Source organism: Entelurus aequoreus, linkage group LG12, assembly GCF_033978785.1.
Source record: "Entelurus aequoreus isolate RoL-2023_Sb linkage group LG12, RoL_Eaeq_v1.1, whole genome shotgun sequence".
Taxonomy (NCBI): Eukaryota; Metazoa; Chordata; class Actinopteri; order Syngnathiformes; family Syngnathidae; genus Entelurus; species Entelurus aequoreus.
The window spans coordinates 69,413,025-69,431,630 of NC_084742.1; the positions used below are offsets into that span (position 1 = coordinate 69,413,025).

General features: G+C 39.4%; 1 protein-coding gene across 2 annotated transcripts in view; it reads left to right on the top strand.

The window, feature by feature from the left end:
* pdzrn4 (PDZ domain containing ring finger 4) overlaps positions 1 to 14,118 on the top strand; it is a 66,704-nt gene extending 52,586 nt beyond the window's left edge. Inside the window, exons 3-9 of one of the 2 annotated variants that reach the window (XM_062066556.1) lie at positions 43 to 145; positions 8,271 to 8,369; positions 11,017 to 11,079; positions 11,701 to 11,802; positions 11,870 to 11,965; positions 12,045 to 13,043; positions 13,124 to 14,118. In XM_062066556.1, coding sequence (XP_061922540.1) covers positions 43 to 145; positions 8,271 to 8,369; positions 11,017 to 11,079; positions 11,701 to 11,802; positions 11,870 to 11,965; positions 12,045 to 13,043; positions 13,124 to 13,687 — 2,026 coding nt within the window. In that variant the 3' untranslated portion in view covers positions 13,688 to 14,118. The remainder of the gene's footprint in view (positions 1 to 42; positions 146 to 8,270; positions 8,370 to 11,016; positions 11,080 to 11,700; positions 11,803 to 11,869; positions 11,966 to 12,044; positions 13,044 to 13,123) is intronic. The other variant, XM_062066557.1, reaches the window with a different exon arrangement.
* Positions 14,119 to 18,606: the final 4,488 nt, after the last annotated feature.

The following is an 18,606-nucleotide window of genomic DNA, read 5'->3' on the forward strand; positions in this document are numbered from 1 at the left end:
TTTCAAAATGTACCGGATTTGTTTTAATTGCCTTTTCCTCAGCTGTCACTCCATCCACACAATGGAGCACGAGTTTTATGAATGTCCCGAGTACCTGTCCAACACACCGGCAGAAGTGGGGAGGACTGAAGAGTATGTTTATGAGGTTGGTCTATTATTCTGTCTTTTTAACCCTTATGTAATGTTCATATTGTTGTTACTCAGCCAGGGTTTGTGGGTCTGATGGACCCGTTGCATTTTGTGGCTTTTAATGCCTATTACGCCTTGTGGAGGTCTCGTTCCTCCGGGTTCCTTGGACCACCAATGACGGACATGACAGCCTCGTTCATCTTTCTTAAAGGCCTACTGAAATGCGATTTTCTTATTTAAACGGCAGATCCATTCTATGTGTAATACTTGATCATTTCGCGATATTGCCATATTTTTGCTGAAAGGATTTAGTAGAGAACATCGACGATAAAGTTCGCAACTTTTGGTCGCTGATAAAAAAGCCTTGCCTGTACCGGAAGTAGCAGACGATATGCGCGTGGCCACCAGCAGCGAGAGCGATTCGGACCGAGAAAGCGGCGATTTCCCCATTAATTTGAGCGAGGATGAAAGATTTGTGGATGGGGAAAGTGAGAGTGAAGGACTAGAGGGCAGTGGAAGCGATTCAGATAGGGAAGATGCTGTGAGAGGCGGGGGTGACCTGATATTCAGCTGGGAACGACTAAAACAGTAAATAAACACAAGACATATATATACTCTATTAGCCACAACACAACCAGGCTTATATTTAATATGCCACAAATGAATCCCGCATAACAAACACCTCCCCCCTCCCGTCCATATAACCCGCCGATACAACTCAAACACCCGCACAACACACTCAATCCCACAGCCCAAAGTACCGTTCACTTCCGCAAAGTTCATACAGCACATATATTTCCCCAAAGTTACGTACGTGACATGCACATAGCGGCACGCACGTACGGGCAAGCGATCAAATGTTTGGAAGCCACAGCTGCGTACGTACTCACGGTACCGCGTCTGCGTATCCAACTCAAAGTCCTCCTGGTAAGAGTCTATGTTGTCCCAGTTCTCCACAGGCCAATGGTAAAGCTTGACTGTCATCTTTCGGGAATGTAAACAATGAAACACCGGCTACGTGTTTGTGTTGCTGCAGCCGGCCGCTAATACACCGCTTCCCACCTACAGCTTTCTTCTTTGCTGTCTCCATTGTTCATTGAACAAATTGCAAAAGATTCACCAACACAGATGTCCAGAATACTGTGGAATTTTGCGATGAAAACAGACGACTTAATAGCTGGCCACAATGGTGTCCCAAAATGTCCTCTACAATCCGTGACGTCACGCGCAAACGTCATCATACCGAGACGTTTTCAGCAGGATATTTCGCGCGAAATTTAAAATTGCACTTTAGTAATCTAACCCGGCCGTATTGGCATGTGTTGCAATGTTACGATTTCATCATTGATAGAGTGGCCGTGCCAGCAACTTGAGGGTTCCAGGTTCGATCCCAGCTTCCGCCATCCTATTCACTGCCGTTGTGTCCTTGGGCAAGACACTTTACCCACCTGCTCCCAGTGCCACCCACACTGGTTTAAATGTAACTTAGATATTGGGTTTCACTATGTAAAGCGCTTTGAGTCACTAGAGAAAAAGCGCTATATAAATATAATTCACTTCGCTTCACTTCACTTGTTGGAGGTACCGAACCCCACCAGTTTCATATGCGCATTCACCGATTCCTTCTTTAGTGAAAAATAAAAAAAACAATTTTCAAATTCAAGACAAAGTTATATGTTTTTTTTAGTGGTGCCCAAAATGAAGCGTGCATGAACATCATCGTGTTCAAAGAACAAAACCAACACAGTGCATTACCTCACAACAAATTACACACCTGCGATTCAGATGGAAAATTAGAGGGAACATTGTTTGGGGGTACTTTTTATTTACATGATGAATCGGGTGTGTCTCGACCTCCGCCGAACCCCTGAGGCCGACTCACCGAACCCCTAGGGTTCCATCGAACCCAGGTTAAGAACCACTGGGTTAGAGTGTCCGCCCGGAGATCGGTAGGTTGTGAGTTCAAACCCCGGCCGAGTCATACCAAAGACTATAAAAATGGGAGCCATTACCTCCCTGTTTGGCACTCAGCATCAAGGGTTGGAATTGGGGGTTAAATCACCAAAAATGATTCCCGGGCGTGGCCAGCGCTGCTGCTCACTGCTCCCCTCACCTCCCAGGGGGTGAACAAGGGGATGGGTCAAATGCAGAGGACACATGTCACCACACCTAGTGTGTGTGTGACAATCATTGGTACTTTAACTGTAAACTTTTGTACGATATTCTAATTTTTAGGAGATTCACCTGTATAAATATATTTTAAAAAAAGTTTTATCATTACCATACTGTTATTGTATTTATTTTAATTATTTCAAATAGTTTTTAGAAATGGAATCATATTTTGTTGAATAATAAACATACTAAAAACAATAACCAGGAGGTTGCACATAAACAGCAACAAAAAAAAAAGGCCATGTCTGCTAGCCCCTCCCCTTATGTGTCACAGCCAATCAGCTCACAGCTTCGCCAGGTGTGTCTCCTCTTGCGATTTTACTGGAGTGTGTTTAGTTCCTATTGTGTTGTGTGCTTCTGCTTGCATGCGTGTTGAGTGTATTGCTTTAATGAATACGGTGTCTGGAAGGCATTCTAACAGTCAGACAGCCGACCTGCAGGTGACAGTAATAAGCCACCAAGAGTTGTTCTCACTGGTTTAATGGCCACCTCCTGGTTCAGTGAACTGCATTGTGGGTCATTAGGGGTCCTGTGCTGCCAGATGAGGCCTGCACCTTGCTGTGTCTGACACGCATGCGGAGGTTTATAAAGGAGAACAAGGTTACACACATTCGGAATCAAGCATCCTCACTTTGCCGCCTGCAGCCGGGTGGAGCTAACTGGAACATGATTGACAGATTATTGGCTGTCCCGGTGCTCCTCTGCACCGAGTCTATACTTACTGAATATGTGAGGGTCATATATTTTGTTTCATGTAGAAAAAGGGTGGAAAAACAAGTGCGTACAAAAAGTACCGTATTTCTCGGACTATGAGGCGCACTTCAAATTATTTATTTTCTCAAAACCCGACAGTGCGCCTTATAACCCGGTGCGCCTAATGTACGGAATAATTCTGGTCCTGCTTACCGACCTCGAAGCCATCTTATTTGGTACATGGTGAAATGATAAATGTGACCAGTAGATGGCAGTCACACATAAGAAACATGTGTAGACTGCAGTATGACAGAATGTCGTTTTATCATTAATGAATTAGATTTTTGTAATAAAATATATTACTTTTGATATCATCATAATACGTTCCTTTTTGGGTTTATTAAAAAAAATTTTTTAAAAAGTGTTTTATTCCTAAAATTTACGAAAATTACTAACAAAAGGAACGATGGATAAATATTTCGTCAGACAAATCACACTTTTTCATTTTGAATAATCACAATTATTCACACTAAATTAACTTTGAAAAAGACATCAATATTTTGACACAAATGCAATTTTCTCGTCAAAATGTCATAGAGGAACATTTTTTAAAAATCATTAAATTGCTCAGACATTTTTTCTAAAGTCCTGTCTGAGTTTATTTTGAAAGTAATTTACCAGCGGAAGTCCTCTCATTGACGTATACATTGACCGTATACCAACCTGCTCCGCTTTTCTGGTAGCCATTCACGCTTAAAGAAAAGAAGCATACAATAATTTGCGCGATTATCATATTTTTCGGACTTTAAGGCGCACTCAAAATCCTTGCATTTTCTCAAAACCCCGACAGTGCGCCTTATAACCCGGTGCGCGTAATGTACGGAATAATTCTGGTCCTGCTTACCGACCTCGAAGCCATCTTATTTGGTACATGGTGAAATGATAAATGTGACCAGCGGATGGCAGTCACACATAAGAGATACGTGTAGACTGCAGTATGACTCAAGTAAACAACACCAAAATGTTATATGTTCCATTGAAAATATAGAACATTATACACGGCGCTCAAAAATATTAATGAATCTTTGTGAGTTTCACTAGAAACATGTGGTTTTGTAAGACTAGAAAACACAAATATTTTTTTTTTTTGCTCAATTTGACAGTATTGTTCTTGGAATCCCGAGGTAATGCGATTGAAGCAAAAACAAATGTCTTCAAGCATAACTCCTAAACCCAACCTTCAATATGTCTAATGATGCCTTTTTCAAGCATAACCCCTAAACCAAACATGCAATATGTCTAATAATGCTTGTATAAATGTATCTTTGTGAGTTTGACTAGTTTTCCCGGTAAAGGTTTAAGCAAAAAAAAAAAAAAAAAAAGATAATCACTGGGCTGGGAACACCTCGGGATCCCCCCGGAAGAGCTGTACGAAGTAGCTGGGGGAGAGGGAGGTCTGGGGTTCTCTGCTTAGGCTGCTGCCCCCGCGACCCGACTTCGCACAAGCGGAAGGAAATGGATGGGGAGAAAAAAAATCGCATGGTCGTCATGGTTACCTAAATACTCGGGGCTCGAATGCGTGTGTCGTCACGCAGTGTAGAAACAATGAACATTTATTTTCAATTACATCATAATAGGAATGTCAAGTGGCACTTAGGTGGTAATGTGGCGAGCAGATGCTTCCGACAAAATGCAGGCGTTACGACGTCGCTTTTATACGTTTGTAGCAGCTGCCTAATGAGATGTTGGCCATTTGACGATGCAATGGCAAAATTAGACTTTGGTGATTTAAACACAAACATGCCACAAATGATTGCTAATTTAGCTGCCGCCCCACCCAAACCCCTAACCCCCCCCCCCCGCCCCAAACTCCCCATTCCCGTTGGTATTTGGCTGTCATGGCTTGTTCAAATCGACCAGTTAGGAATTGTACATAACCATACACGTCTTCTCAAGCGTTGAAGGTCAGTTTCGCACATCAGGTTAAATGCCATAGAAATGAATGTCTTCCACTGTCAATCTAAGCTGACATTATGGTGAATTGTATTTATATAGCGCTTTTCTCTAGTGACTCAAAGCTCTTTACATAGTGAAACCCAATATCTAAGTTACATTCAAAGCAGTGTGGGTGGCACTGGGAGCAGGTGGGTTAAGTGTCTTGCCCAAGGACACAACGGCAGGGACTAGGATGGCGGAAGCGGGGATCGAACCTGGAACCCTCAAATTGCTGGCACGGCCACTATACCAGGGGTCACCAACCTTTTTGAAAGCAAGAGCTACTTCTTGGGTAGTGATTAATGCGAAGGGCTACCAGTTTGATACGCACTTCAATAAATTGCCAGAAATAGCCAATTTGCTCAATTGACCTTTAACTCTATGTTATTATTAATAAGTAATGATATTTATATTTGTGGAAACACTGATCATCTTAATGATTTCTCACAATAAATATATATAGAAACAGATAAATATCAATATGCAACACTTTATTTTTATATTTTCTCTAGGTGCACATTTTTCAAATTGAACATTTTCAAATGATCACTTCTAAGACAGTCTTGTGAAATCACAATATCAATCAATCAATCAATCAATCAATCAATCAATGTTTATTTATATAGCCCTAAATCACAAGTGTCTCAAAGGGCCCATTTTAACTAGCTACCCACTAACATTTTTTAACAAATCATGACTTACTTTGCACCATGTTTGTACAAATAATAACTCATGTAAAATACAAAAGTCAACTCTCAAATTTGTATATAAATCATGTCACACTTTGAACTGGACACCAAATCTGTTATCTGTTTTTTTGTCAGTTAGTGAAGACCAAGTCTTTCAAATATTTTCTTGGATTTTCAAATTCTATTTGAGTTTTGTCTCTCTTAGAATTAAAAATGTCGAGCAAAGCGAGACCAGCTTGCTAGTAAATAAATACAATTTAAAAAATAGAGGCAGCTCACTGGTAAATGCTGCTATTTGAGCAGCATTTACCAGTGAGGACTCATCTGGTCCTTACGGGCTACCTGGTGCCCGCGGGCACCGCGTTGGTGACCCCTGCACTATACTAACCGAGCTATACTGCTATATATATATATATATATATATATATATATAGGGATGATGCTCGAAACCGGTTTTCCCGGTTGTTCGATAAGAAAAGAACCGAGAGTCTTCGGACTCGAATCCCTTTTTGAGAACTACCACTATAGTAAAGAAAAAGAGTTGGTTCTTTATTCGAATCCCTCAGAACGAATCCCTTCCCACAGGAATTGCCCTGTGAGACGCAATGTTTTGCCCATTTGATTGTAGACTCTTACTGACACCTTGTGGCGATATGAAAATACTACGCGTCATTAGTTTGGGCACTTCCGGGTTGAGACAATTGAGAAGTAGACAAGTTGTGTTAGCTCTTACAAGCCTTGGAAAAGATAAGTCTGTAAGTAAACTGTTTAACTTGTTTATATAACTCAATATTAAGGTGGAAAGTGTTTAAGTTTGATACTAAGATGTTTATTGAAAAACGATTTTTGTGCACTGTTTCAATGGATGATTTGAGGACTTAAAATGTCTGCCAGTCGTATATTTCCACCATCTGTATGTAGTACTGTATATTTGCGTAAAGCTAATATTTACATATTGTGTATTACATTTCAGTATGTTAATTGAATTACATAGCTTATACATTTGTCATTGTGTGTAAAATAAAATAAAAATAACAGTCCAGTGCAAAACAAAAGTAAAGATAGGAAAAGACAAAGCAAGATCAACTACAATAAAGAGCCTAAATGGATTAATCTGCTTTGGAACTTTATTAGACGTCTTGGATTGTTTGTTAGCTGTCTGCCAAGCTGTATAACCTCAACACGTATAGTGAGGGCAGAACAGGCAATATGCAATTATTGCCAGGCTTCGCTCTCATGTAAGGGGGGAAGAATTGTTGATTGATGACTGTGGTGTTCTTAGTGTCATAGTGTGTGTAGTTAGTATGTTCCAATAGCAGCAGAAGTGCACTTTTTGGAGTTTTGATTGCTTTTTTTGATTGAGACTTTTATTAGTAGGTTGCACAGTGAAGTACATATTCCGTACAATTGACCACTAAATGGTAACACCCGAATAAGTTTTTCAACTTGTTTAAGTCGGGGTCCACTTAAATTGATTCATGATACAGATATATACTATCATATATACTATCATCATAATACAGTCATCACACAAGATAATCACATTGAATTATTTACATTATTTACAATCAGGGGTGTGGAGGGGGGGGGCATGGGGGGGGGATATGGACAGCAAGTAGTGGACATAGAGAGAGAGAGAGAGAGAGAGAGAGAGAGAGAGAGAGAGAGAGAGAGAGAGAGAGAGAGAGAGAGATCAGAAGGCATAAGAAAAAGTATCTGCATTTGATTGTTTACATTTGATTATTAGCAATCCGGGGAGGGTGTTAGTTTAGGGTTGTAGCTGCCTGGAGGTGAACTTTTATTGCGGTTTTGAAGGAGGATAGAGATGCCCTTTCTTTTATACCTGTTGGGAGCGCATTCCACATTGATGTGGCATAGAAAGAGAATGAGTTAAGACCTTTGTTAGTTCGGAATCTGGGTTTAACGTGGTTAGTGGAGCACCCCCTGGTGTTGTGGTTATGGCGGTCATTTACGTTAAGGAAGTAGTTTGACATGTACTTCGGTATCAGGGAGGTGTAACGGATTTTATAGACTAGGCTCAGTGCAAGTTGTTGAACTCTGTCCTCCACCTTGAGCCAGCCCACTTTAGAGAAGTGGGTAGGAGTGAGGTGTGATCTGTGGTGGAGGTCTAGAAGTAACCTGACTAGAGATAAGCTGGAGAGCTGTATTATTTTCAGTTTTGTGCCCAAGGGACTGATTTTATTTAACACTATATTATTATTTATACACCTATAGTGATCACAGAGACAGGTTGTTTTTGTGTTAGTGTATATATTTGTTTTTCTGAAAAATCCCACTTAATATACTTTGGGTATTTTTTTAGGGGGGTAACAGTCAATATTTATTTATTTTATTTCATTTAATTTTTTTCTTATAAAATAAAAGTGAGCTTTTGTTAAACCAAATATTGTGGTTTTTTTCCATATACAACAACCTATCTGGAATCAATAAGAGAATCGATAAGGTATCTGTTTGATAAGAGGATTTGATGATGGGCTCGAACTCGATAATTTCTTATCAAACATCATCCCTATATACGTATATATATATATATATATTTATTTATTTTCACTAACCTGGGTTCTCTAACAGGAAGTGGTGTTGCGCAGACAGAACAGTCAGGAAAAGCTGGGCCTGACGCTGTGCTACAGGACCGACGACGAGGAGGACGCAGCCATTTATGTAAGCCAGGTGGGTTTTCTTTTCCAAAACACTCTCGAGTCTCGTTCTTCTCATCAAGTCGAGGTGACTCTCACAGCCCTGCAAAACATTTTTACCGATTTCTATTTTTGTGTCTTTGATGGAATGCAAATGTGGCTCATTAAAATGTAGAAGTACAGGCGCCACATTGGGAAGCAGGATTTGTGTGTGTGTGTGTGTGTGTGTGTGTGTGTGTGTGTGTGTGTGTGTGTGTGTGTGTGTGTTATGTTTAGAAAATGATTATTAATGATGTGTTGTTTTTGCCTGCACATGAATTTTGATCACTTGTACTAAACAGCAAAACTCCCAAGAGAAGGAAGTAGAGTTGGGAATAGTTGGGCACCTGCGAGTCGATGGTTGATGCATTGTTACTCCCTCCAGTCGAAAGTAGCATTTAATGATGTTGAGCATGCCGTGAGAACTGTGCAAAATACAAAATATATTATTAGAACACAAGATGATTCTCATAAAGAACACTAAACAGGTATTTACTAGTCAAATTACTTTCGACTTAACCAAATAACATCGTACGGCACACAAATATCCGCCATACAAATATATACAATATATACAAATATATATGTATATATATATATATATATATATATATATATATATATATATATATATATATATATATATATATATATATATATATATATATATATATATATATATATATCTAGTCGAGGTTTCTGTGGTTTATCCGTTATACAGTGCTCAATACCGGGGTAGAGCGGAATATGCATTAGGTCAGAAAAAACACAAAGGCTATATCATCCCTACAAGCCTGTTTCGCAGGTTTCCCTGGTTTAATAAAATAATAATAATAAAATCTCGTCAGGGGATTTTATTATTATTATTTTATTATAATAGGGAAACCTATTATAATAAACCTATTATTATAGGGAAACCTGCAAAACAGGCTTGTAGGGATGATATAGCCCTTGCGTTATATATATGCGTGTGTATATATATATATGCGTGTGTATATATATATATATATATATATATATATATATATATATATATATATATATATATATATATATATATGCGTGTGTATATATATATATATATATATATACACACACATATATGCGTGTGTATATATATATATATACTGTATATATATATATACAGTATATATATATATATATATATATATATATATATACACACATACACATGTGTATATATATACTGTGTATATACATACACATACATATATGTATATATACTGTATGTATATGTATATATATATATACATACACATATATGCGTATATATATATATATATATATATATATATATATATATATATATATATATATATATATATATATATATATATATATATATATATATATATATATATATATATATATACATATATGTATATATATACACTACTGTTCAAAAGTTTGGGGTCACCCAAACAATTTTGTGGAATAGCCTTCATTTCTAAGAACAAGAATAGACTGTCGAGTTTCGGATGAAAGTTCTCTTTTTCTGGCCATTTTGAGCGTTTAGTTGACCCCACAAATGTGATGCTCCAGAAACTCAATCTGCTCAAAGGAAGGTCCGTTTTGTAGCTTCTGTAACGAGCTAAAGTGTTTTCAGATGTGTGAACATGATTGCACAAGGGCTTTCTAATCATCAATTAGCCTTCCGAGCCAATGAGCAAACACATTGTACCATTAGAACACTGGAGTGATAGTTGCTGGAAATGGGCCTCTATACACCTATGTAGATATTGCACCAAAAAGCAGACATTTGCAGCTAGAATAGTCATTTACCACATTAGCAATGTAGAGAGTGTATTTCTTTCAAGTTAAGACTAGTTTAAAGTTATCTTCATTGAAAAATACAGTGCTTTTCCTTCAAAAATAAGGACATTTCAATGTGACCCCAAACTTTTGAACGGTAGTGTATATATATATATATACACGCATACATATATGTATATATGTGTATATATACATACACATACATATATGTATATATGAGTATATATACATACACATACATATATGTATATATGAGTATATATACATACACATACATATATGTATATATGAGTATATATACATACACATACATATATGTATATATGTGTATATATACATACACATACATATATGTATATATGAGTATATATACATACACATACATATATGTATATATGAGTATATATACATACACATACATATATGTATATATGAGTATATATACATACACATACATATATGTATATATGAGTATATATACATACACATACATATATGTATATATGTGTATATATACATACACATACACATACATGGATTGATTGTTCTTCTATCTGGCTACTCAAACATTGCTACCTGATCACAATTGTTACTGTGAGTTTTTGTTTTTGTCTATTTATTTAATTATTTTTGTCATTACGACAGCAAACAAATGTAGTTGCCATGTATTCATGGTAGGACAATCATAATAAACACTTTGGTAACTTTGGAAATTGCGATGAACATTACATTTATGTTTGTGTTTATGGTTATGTGTGCTAATTTTGTCTAAAAGGCAATGCCAAAAAACTTGAAAGTAACCAAAAAATAAAGGCTTGTTGTGATCAATTCTTTGTTGATTTCTGCAGGTGGAGCCAAACAGTTTAGCAGGACGAGACGGCCGCATTATAAACGGAGATCGCATTCTCCAGGTAAGCCGTACATGGTAGAGTATTTTGCATATGTAAATGCTGCGTTGACTTCTTGGAGGCTCCTGCAGTGAGCGCATGTATATTTAATTACCACACTTTACCAGGGAAATTAAAGTCTTTTGTCACAGCTCCACAAGGTTCTATATCATCTCTGGTGCTGCTCTTTGTCTCACTCGTGTTGAGCTTCCTTTTGAGAGAAGAACTATTTGAACTGCATACACGGAAGCTTAAACACCTTTGACGCACATTTTGCTACAAGTACAAGAACAAACATTGTGTACTCCACTACTTTTGCAGCTAACTATAAAAATGAAACATAAAAACCCATATAGAGTCCAGAGACCAGTCGTATTAATTCTCGGGCTGTAGTGTTTCGGATTTTATAAGGGATCATGGTCCTCCCGGGCCCATTATCTCCTTAAGGCAGCCCCCATTACTCTAGGGAAGAAAAGATGAACACCACCTGTCAAAGAAGAGTTAATTGTGTGGCGAGTAAAGACTCTGGAGAGGTCGGACTATAAGGAACATGCCCACAGATCGGGGAAGGATAGCCCAGTGATCGAACGTGTCTGTTCTTGGGAGACAAACATACAAAGCATCATGTTTGGCTTTTGTGCGCAGATAAATGGCTGTGGGGTGCAAGATAGAGAGAGGGCGGTTTCCCTGCTGTCGGGAGAAGATGCAAAGAGTATTGTCCTGCTGGTGACAAGGCCGGAGACGCAGGTTTGCATTTGCACATCAACAAGCAGTGTCTCGACAACATGTTACTGATCAGATGTTTGGTTTTCAGCTGGAAGAGGATGTGTGGCTTGATGATGAGCAACAGGAGCTTGTGGAAGAACTGAAGATCCTGAAGGAAAGAGAGGAGGGTCGGAGGAAAGATGAGGTAACTAGAGAAACAAAGGTGGTTCAGTTTTGGGAAGAGTTGGAAAAACTAACTACTTGTTTCATTCTTTGTCCGCCAGGCAAAAGAAGAAAGGACAACTGACACTTCCAACAGTCAAGACAAAGACAGCGGGTTTGGATGTAGTACAGACAGTCCGGACAACCAACCTTTACTGGCCAGACTCTACAGGAGGAGTCCAGCCCAGTCCTTGAGGGAACAATGGCGAGCACAGCATCCGCACACAAAACAAGCTTCTGTTATACTGCAGGACTCTAAAAGCCAAGGTCGAGAGGAGCTAGTGAGTATTCACAGTGGTGGAAGCGGGATCTTAGGTTTGGAGAACCACTTCCAGCAACTGCTGGAACTCAAGTGTCAAATCCGGAACGGCGTAGAGTGCGGCGTGTACTCCATACGACATAGCATCGAGTGTAGTCTCACAGAGAGGGAAAGAGACGAGGACCTCGAGGAGGGCGAAGGGATGGAGCAAGAGTTGAGGATTTTAAACGAAGAGCTGCGTAACATTGAGCTAGAGTGCCAAAACATCATGCAAGCTCATCAGCTCCGCCAAGCACAACAGATGGACCCCTCCTGCTCATCCTTGCCAGGCAGGAGGCTCAGGGATGAGTGCAAGAGCCACAGCAGGCTTGCTGACATCCATGAACACCCAGAAGGTGATAAGATCCGAGAGAAGGACAGCTCCAGTGCCTACAACACGGCAGAGAGCGCGCGATCCACTCCGTTGGGTAAGGAACGATCTCCTGAGCACTCCTTGCAGAGACGCATCAGCATTACCAACCAGAAGAACCTCCAGATGCCTTCACCCACGCCCTCCAGCTTCATCCCCATCCCAAAGCCTCAGGGATTAGCCAGCCAAGGTGGCCAACCGGATCCTTGTGCAGTTTTCTCCAGCAGCCCAGACCAGAGTAACCCTTCTCGATCAGAATCCGACCCGGCACTGCCTGCGGACGATGAGAGGTGCGAGAAAAGGGGAAGAACCAAAGATTCAAAGAGAAACCTTCCGCTTGCCTCGTACCAAACCACCCCTTACCAAGGCTCAATTGGTACACGACAACTTCAGGTTCGTATGAGGAAGACACAACATACCAACCATTCAACAAAGTAGTAGGTTCTTTGCTAAAAAATGTTTGTTTCTTGCAGAGCTACATGCAACTGCTACAACACTCTTCCCTGGAGTATTCCCAGAGCCAAATGAGTTTGCTCAGTGTCTGCAGAGATCCACTGAACCGGATTGGTCTACCTGGAGAACCCCGTCTAGAGTGGAAGGTCAAAGTCCGGAACGACGGGTCTCGCTACGTGGCCCGGAGACCCGCCCGTGACCGCATCCTAAGGGAGCGAGCGCTACGAATCCGGGAGGAGCGCAGCGGTGGCATGACCACGGATGACGACGCGATGAGCGAGATGAAGATGGGCCGCTACTGGAGCAAAGAGGAGAGGAAGCAGCACCTGGCCCGGGCCAGGGAGCAGAGAAAGAGAAGGGAGTTCATGCAGAAGAGCCGCTTCGAGTGTCTCAAGGAGGCTTGTGCAAGCGACGGCCGCAAGGAGATGAACATCTTGGAGCTGAGTCACAAGAAGATGATGAAGAAACGGAACAAGAAGATTCTGGACAATTGGATGACCATTCAGGAGCTGATGAGTCATGGGGCACGAGCGCCGGAGGGCTCCAAAGTCCATAACGCCTTCTTATCTGTTACAACGGTTTAGGACTTGTTTACAGCGCACTTTTGTACACCATTTTTGCTGAGGACATGTAGCATTCCTTCACTTGAAGACTCAACGTTTTACTGTGTTTTTTGACTGGAAAGAAGTGTGTTCAAAAATCCCATCACATCCAGTATTTATGTATTGTGACTCCATCTAAAGCCTCATTCAAGGCAGTGTTTTTATACCAGGGGAAAATATGTTATTTTTCACACTTTGTAACCTCGCTACTCAAGTTTTTTGTATGGACTTTTTTACACTGAATTTTGTGTACATATGCTGTTGTAACTGTATCATCAAAAACTGTGGAGGTCAAACATGACACTGATTGTACCATCGCTTCCCACCAGAGCAACATGGAGACACGGATATTTATTATTAACCTGTTAATCCTATTGGAGATGACTGCAAAAAAAACAAACAAAAAAAAATAATATATAAACAAGTACTGGAAGGTTTTTTGGAAGTTTTACCTCAACTAAGGACCTGGGGCCGTACTTATCAAGCTTCTTAGAATTACTCCTAAGAAGTCTGCTAAGAGTTGACTTAAGACTAAATAAATTCTTCGCTGAAAGCTGCACTTAAAAGTTAGTTATCAAGCGTCTTACTCACACTTTCAGCGAAGTGTAGGACTGAATCTTAAGTGTCACACTCAGAGCTGAATTACGACATTACTATGTGCCGTAAACGCAATTTTAGGTGACGTCATTTCTGTGTCCATAGAAATGACCAATCACGGAAGGGAATCCGTTGTCTAAGAATAAAGAAATATCTTGGAAATATTTAAGTGGACAATGGGAGTGTATATTTTGACAATAAACTACAAAATAATACAAAACAAACTAGTCCCCGCCGGCACTCACGCTACCGCTCCCTCTCTTTTGTCGCCCACACACTCACTGACGTCACTCACCTCACGGCCACACACATACGCTACTGTCATAACATTTTCTTTCCAATTCATTAATTAGGCAACTCATTTGAAACTGGTGTGGGTGGCTCTATATATACTAGCCCACTGCAGACACATGCAGAAATCAACAAGGAATCGAAAAGTATTAAATCTGTGACAAAAATATTATCCGCTCTGTCTAAACGATACCGTTTGATCAGCTGCTCGTCATCAAAAAAACCAAACATTGTTCCGTTCCCTGAACGTTCGCGCACGTCTCTCTCGCCTCAGTGCCATCCCCTGCTGGCAACTCCTAACCACTTAACACACCTCTGAAGGTCTCTTAAATATCGTGGAGAGTAGGAGTGATTCTTAGACTTAAGAACGTTGATAAAAAGCTTTTATTCTTAAGTTTGAGAGTAGGACTAAATTTCGCAAATTCTCAGGACTTAAGTGTAAAATGGCACTCTAAGAAGCTTGATAAGTACGGCCCCTGATCCTTTAGTGAATTATGTCATTTATTTAAAATGTTCGATACACATATTTATATTGGTTCCTATTATTTATATGTATTGTGATTTATCATCCTGATTATGAGACACCTATTAAGATGTCAATAAATGTCTCACATTTGCAGCCTTAAAACCCAAAATGAGATGTCTTTTCATTCAATCACTCATTGCTTTATTGAAACAACACCTTCTGTGTTGATTATTAGGAGGCATTTCGGGTATCACCGTATTTTCCGGACCATAGGGCGCATCAGGTTATAAGGCGCACTGTCGATGAGCGGGTCTAGTCAGGTCTATTTTCATACAAAAGGCGCACCGGATTATAAGGCGCATTTAAAGGATCCTATTATTATTATTTTTATATTAAATGTAAAAGACTTCCTTGTGGTCTACATAACATGTGATGGTGGTTCTTTGGTCAAAATGTTGCATTGAGGATGTTTTACAGATCATCTTCAAGCTGCTTTCTGACAGTCGCTTCAGGATGCGCCGTTTTGTGGGCGGGTCTTATTTACGTGCCTCCACTTCGACAGCGTCTTCCCCCCCGTCATCTTTGTTGTAGCGGTTTGATTGATTGATTGATTGAGACTTTTATTAGTAGGTTGCACAGTGAAGTACATATTCCGTACAATCGACCACTAAATGGTAACACCCGAATAAGTTTTTCAACTTGTTTAAGTCGGGGTCCACTTAAATTGATTCATGATACAGATATATACTATCATCATAATACAGTCATCACACAAGTTAATAAGAGAGAGAGAGAGAGAGAGAGAGAGAGAGAGAGAGAGAGAGAGAGAGAGAGAGAGAGAGAGAGAGAGAGATCAGAAGGCATAAGAAAAAGTATCTGCATTTGATTGTTTACATTTGATTATTAGCAATCTGGGGAGGGTGTTAGTTTAGGGTTGTAACTGCCTGGAGGTGAACTTTTATTGCGGTTTTGAAGGAGGATAGAGATGCCCTTTCTTTTATACCTGTTGGGAGCGCATTCCACATTGATGTGGCATAGAAAGAGAATGAGTTAAGACCTTTGTTAGTTCGGAATCTGGGTTTAACGTGGTTAGTGGAGCTCCCCCTGGTGTTGTGGTTATGGCGGTCATTTACGTTAAGGAAGTAGTTTGACATGTACTTCGGTATCAGGGAGGTGTAGTGGATTTTATGGACTAGGCTCAGTGCAAGTTGTTTAACTCTGTCCTCCACCTTGAGCCAGCCCACTTTGGAGAAGTGGGTAGGAGTGAAGTGGGATCTGGGGTGGAGGTCTAGAAGTAACCTGACTAGCTTGTTCTGGGATGTTTGGAGTTTAGATTTGAGGGTTTTGGAGGTGCTAGGGTACCAGGAGGTGCATGCGTAATCGAAAAAGGGTTGAACGAGAGTTCCCGCCAGAATCCTCATGGTGCTTTTGTTGACCAGAGAGGAGATTCTGTAGAGAAATCTCGTTCGTTGGTTAACCTTTTTGATTACCTTGGTTGCCATTGTAGCGTGCAAGGACGGGAGTGGAAGAAGTGTCAAAAGATGGAGCTAACTGTTTTAATGACATTCAGACTTTACTTCAAACAATAACGGAGCAGCATCTCCTCATCCGTGGCTCACTAGTGCAACAACAAGGCCGGAAATGTGTCCCGTGAAAGAACGTCCAACCGGAATTCTCTAATAACTAAAGTTCCTTGGGTGAATAATGTAAACTCACTATACCGGTATGTTTTAGTGCTTTCATGGTGAGTTTGCTGAAGTTGAGTTTAATGAAAAAAGACCTGAATAAGCCCGCTCATCGGCAGTGCGCCTTATAATTATAAACTAGCACTGAGCCTAGTCTATAAAATCCGCTACACCTCCCTGATACCGAAGTACATGTCAAACTGCCATAACCACAACACCAGGGGGAGCTCCACTAACCACGTTAAACCCAGATTCCGAACTCAGAAAGGTCTTAACTCATTCTCTTTCTATGCCACATCAATGTGGAATGCGCTCCCAACAGGTATAAAAGAAAGGGCATCTCTATCCTCCTTCAAAACCGCAATAAAAGTTCACCTTCAGGCAGTTACAACCCTAAACTAACACCCTCCCCGGATTGCTAACAATCAAATGTAAACAATCAAATGCAGATACTTTTTCTTATGCCTTCTGATCTCTCTCTCTCTCTCTCTCTCTCTCTCTCTCTCTCTCTCTCTCTCTCTCTCTCTCTCTCTCTCTCTCTCTCTCTCTCTCTCTATATGTCCACTACTTGATGTCCATATCCTAACCCCCCCCTCCACACCCCTGATTGTAAATAATGTAAATAATTCATTGTGATTATCTTGTGTGATGACTGTATTATGAGGATAGTATATATGATAGTACAGGGGTCACCAACCTTTTTGAACCAAGAGCTACTTCTTTGGTAGTGATTAATGCGAAGGGCTACCAGTTTGATACACACTTAAATAAATTGCCAGAAATAGCCAATTTGCTCAATTTATCTTTAACTCTATGTTATTATTAATAATTAATGATATTTACACTTAATTGAACAGTTTAAAAGAGGAGAAAACACGAAAAAAATGACAATTAAATTTTGAAACATAGTTTATCTTCAATTTCAACTCTTTAAAATTCAAAATTCAACCGAAAAAAAGAAGAGACAAACTAGCTAATTCAAATGTTTTTGAAAAAATTAAATTTATGGAACATCATTAGTAATTTTTCCTGATTAAGATTAATTTTAGAATTTTGATGACATGTTTTAAATAGGTTAAAATCCAATCTGCACTTTGTTAGAATATATAACTAATTGGACCAAGCTATATTTCTAACAAAGACAAATCATTATTTCTTCTAGATTTTCCAGAACAAAAATTTTAAAAGAAATTCAGAAGACTTTGAAATAAGATTTAAATTTGATTCTACAGATTTTCTAGATTTTCCAGAATAATTTTTTTGAATTTTAATCATAATAAGTTTGAAGAAATACTTCACAAATATGCTTTGTCGAAAAAACAGAAGCTAAAATGAAGAATTAAATTAAAATTTATTTATTATTCTTTACAATAATAACAATTTTTTTACTTGAACATTGATTTAAATTGTCAGGAAAGAAGAGGAAGGAATTTAAAAGGTAAAAAGGTATATGTGTTTAAAAATCCTAAAATCATTTTTAAGGTTGTATTTTTTCTCTAAAATTGTCTTTCTGAAAGTTATAAGAAGCCAAGTAAAAAAATTAATGAAATTATTTAAACAAGTGAAGACCAAGTCTTTAAAATATTTTCTTGGATTTTCAAATTCTATTTGAGTTTTGTCTCTCTTAGAATTAAAATGTCGGGCAAAGCGAGACCAGCTTGCTAGTAAATAAATAAAATTTTAAAAATAGAGGCAGCTCACTGGTAAGTGCTGCTATTTGAGCTATTTTTAGAACAGGCCGGCGGGCTACTCATCTGGTCCTTACGGGCTACCCGGTGCCCGCGGGCACCACGTTGGTGACCCCTGTGATAGTATATATCTGTATCATGAATCAATTTAAGTGGACCCCGACTTAAACAAGT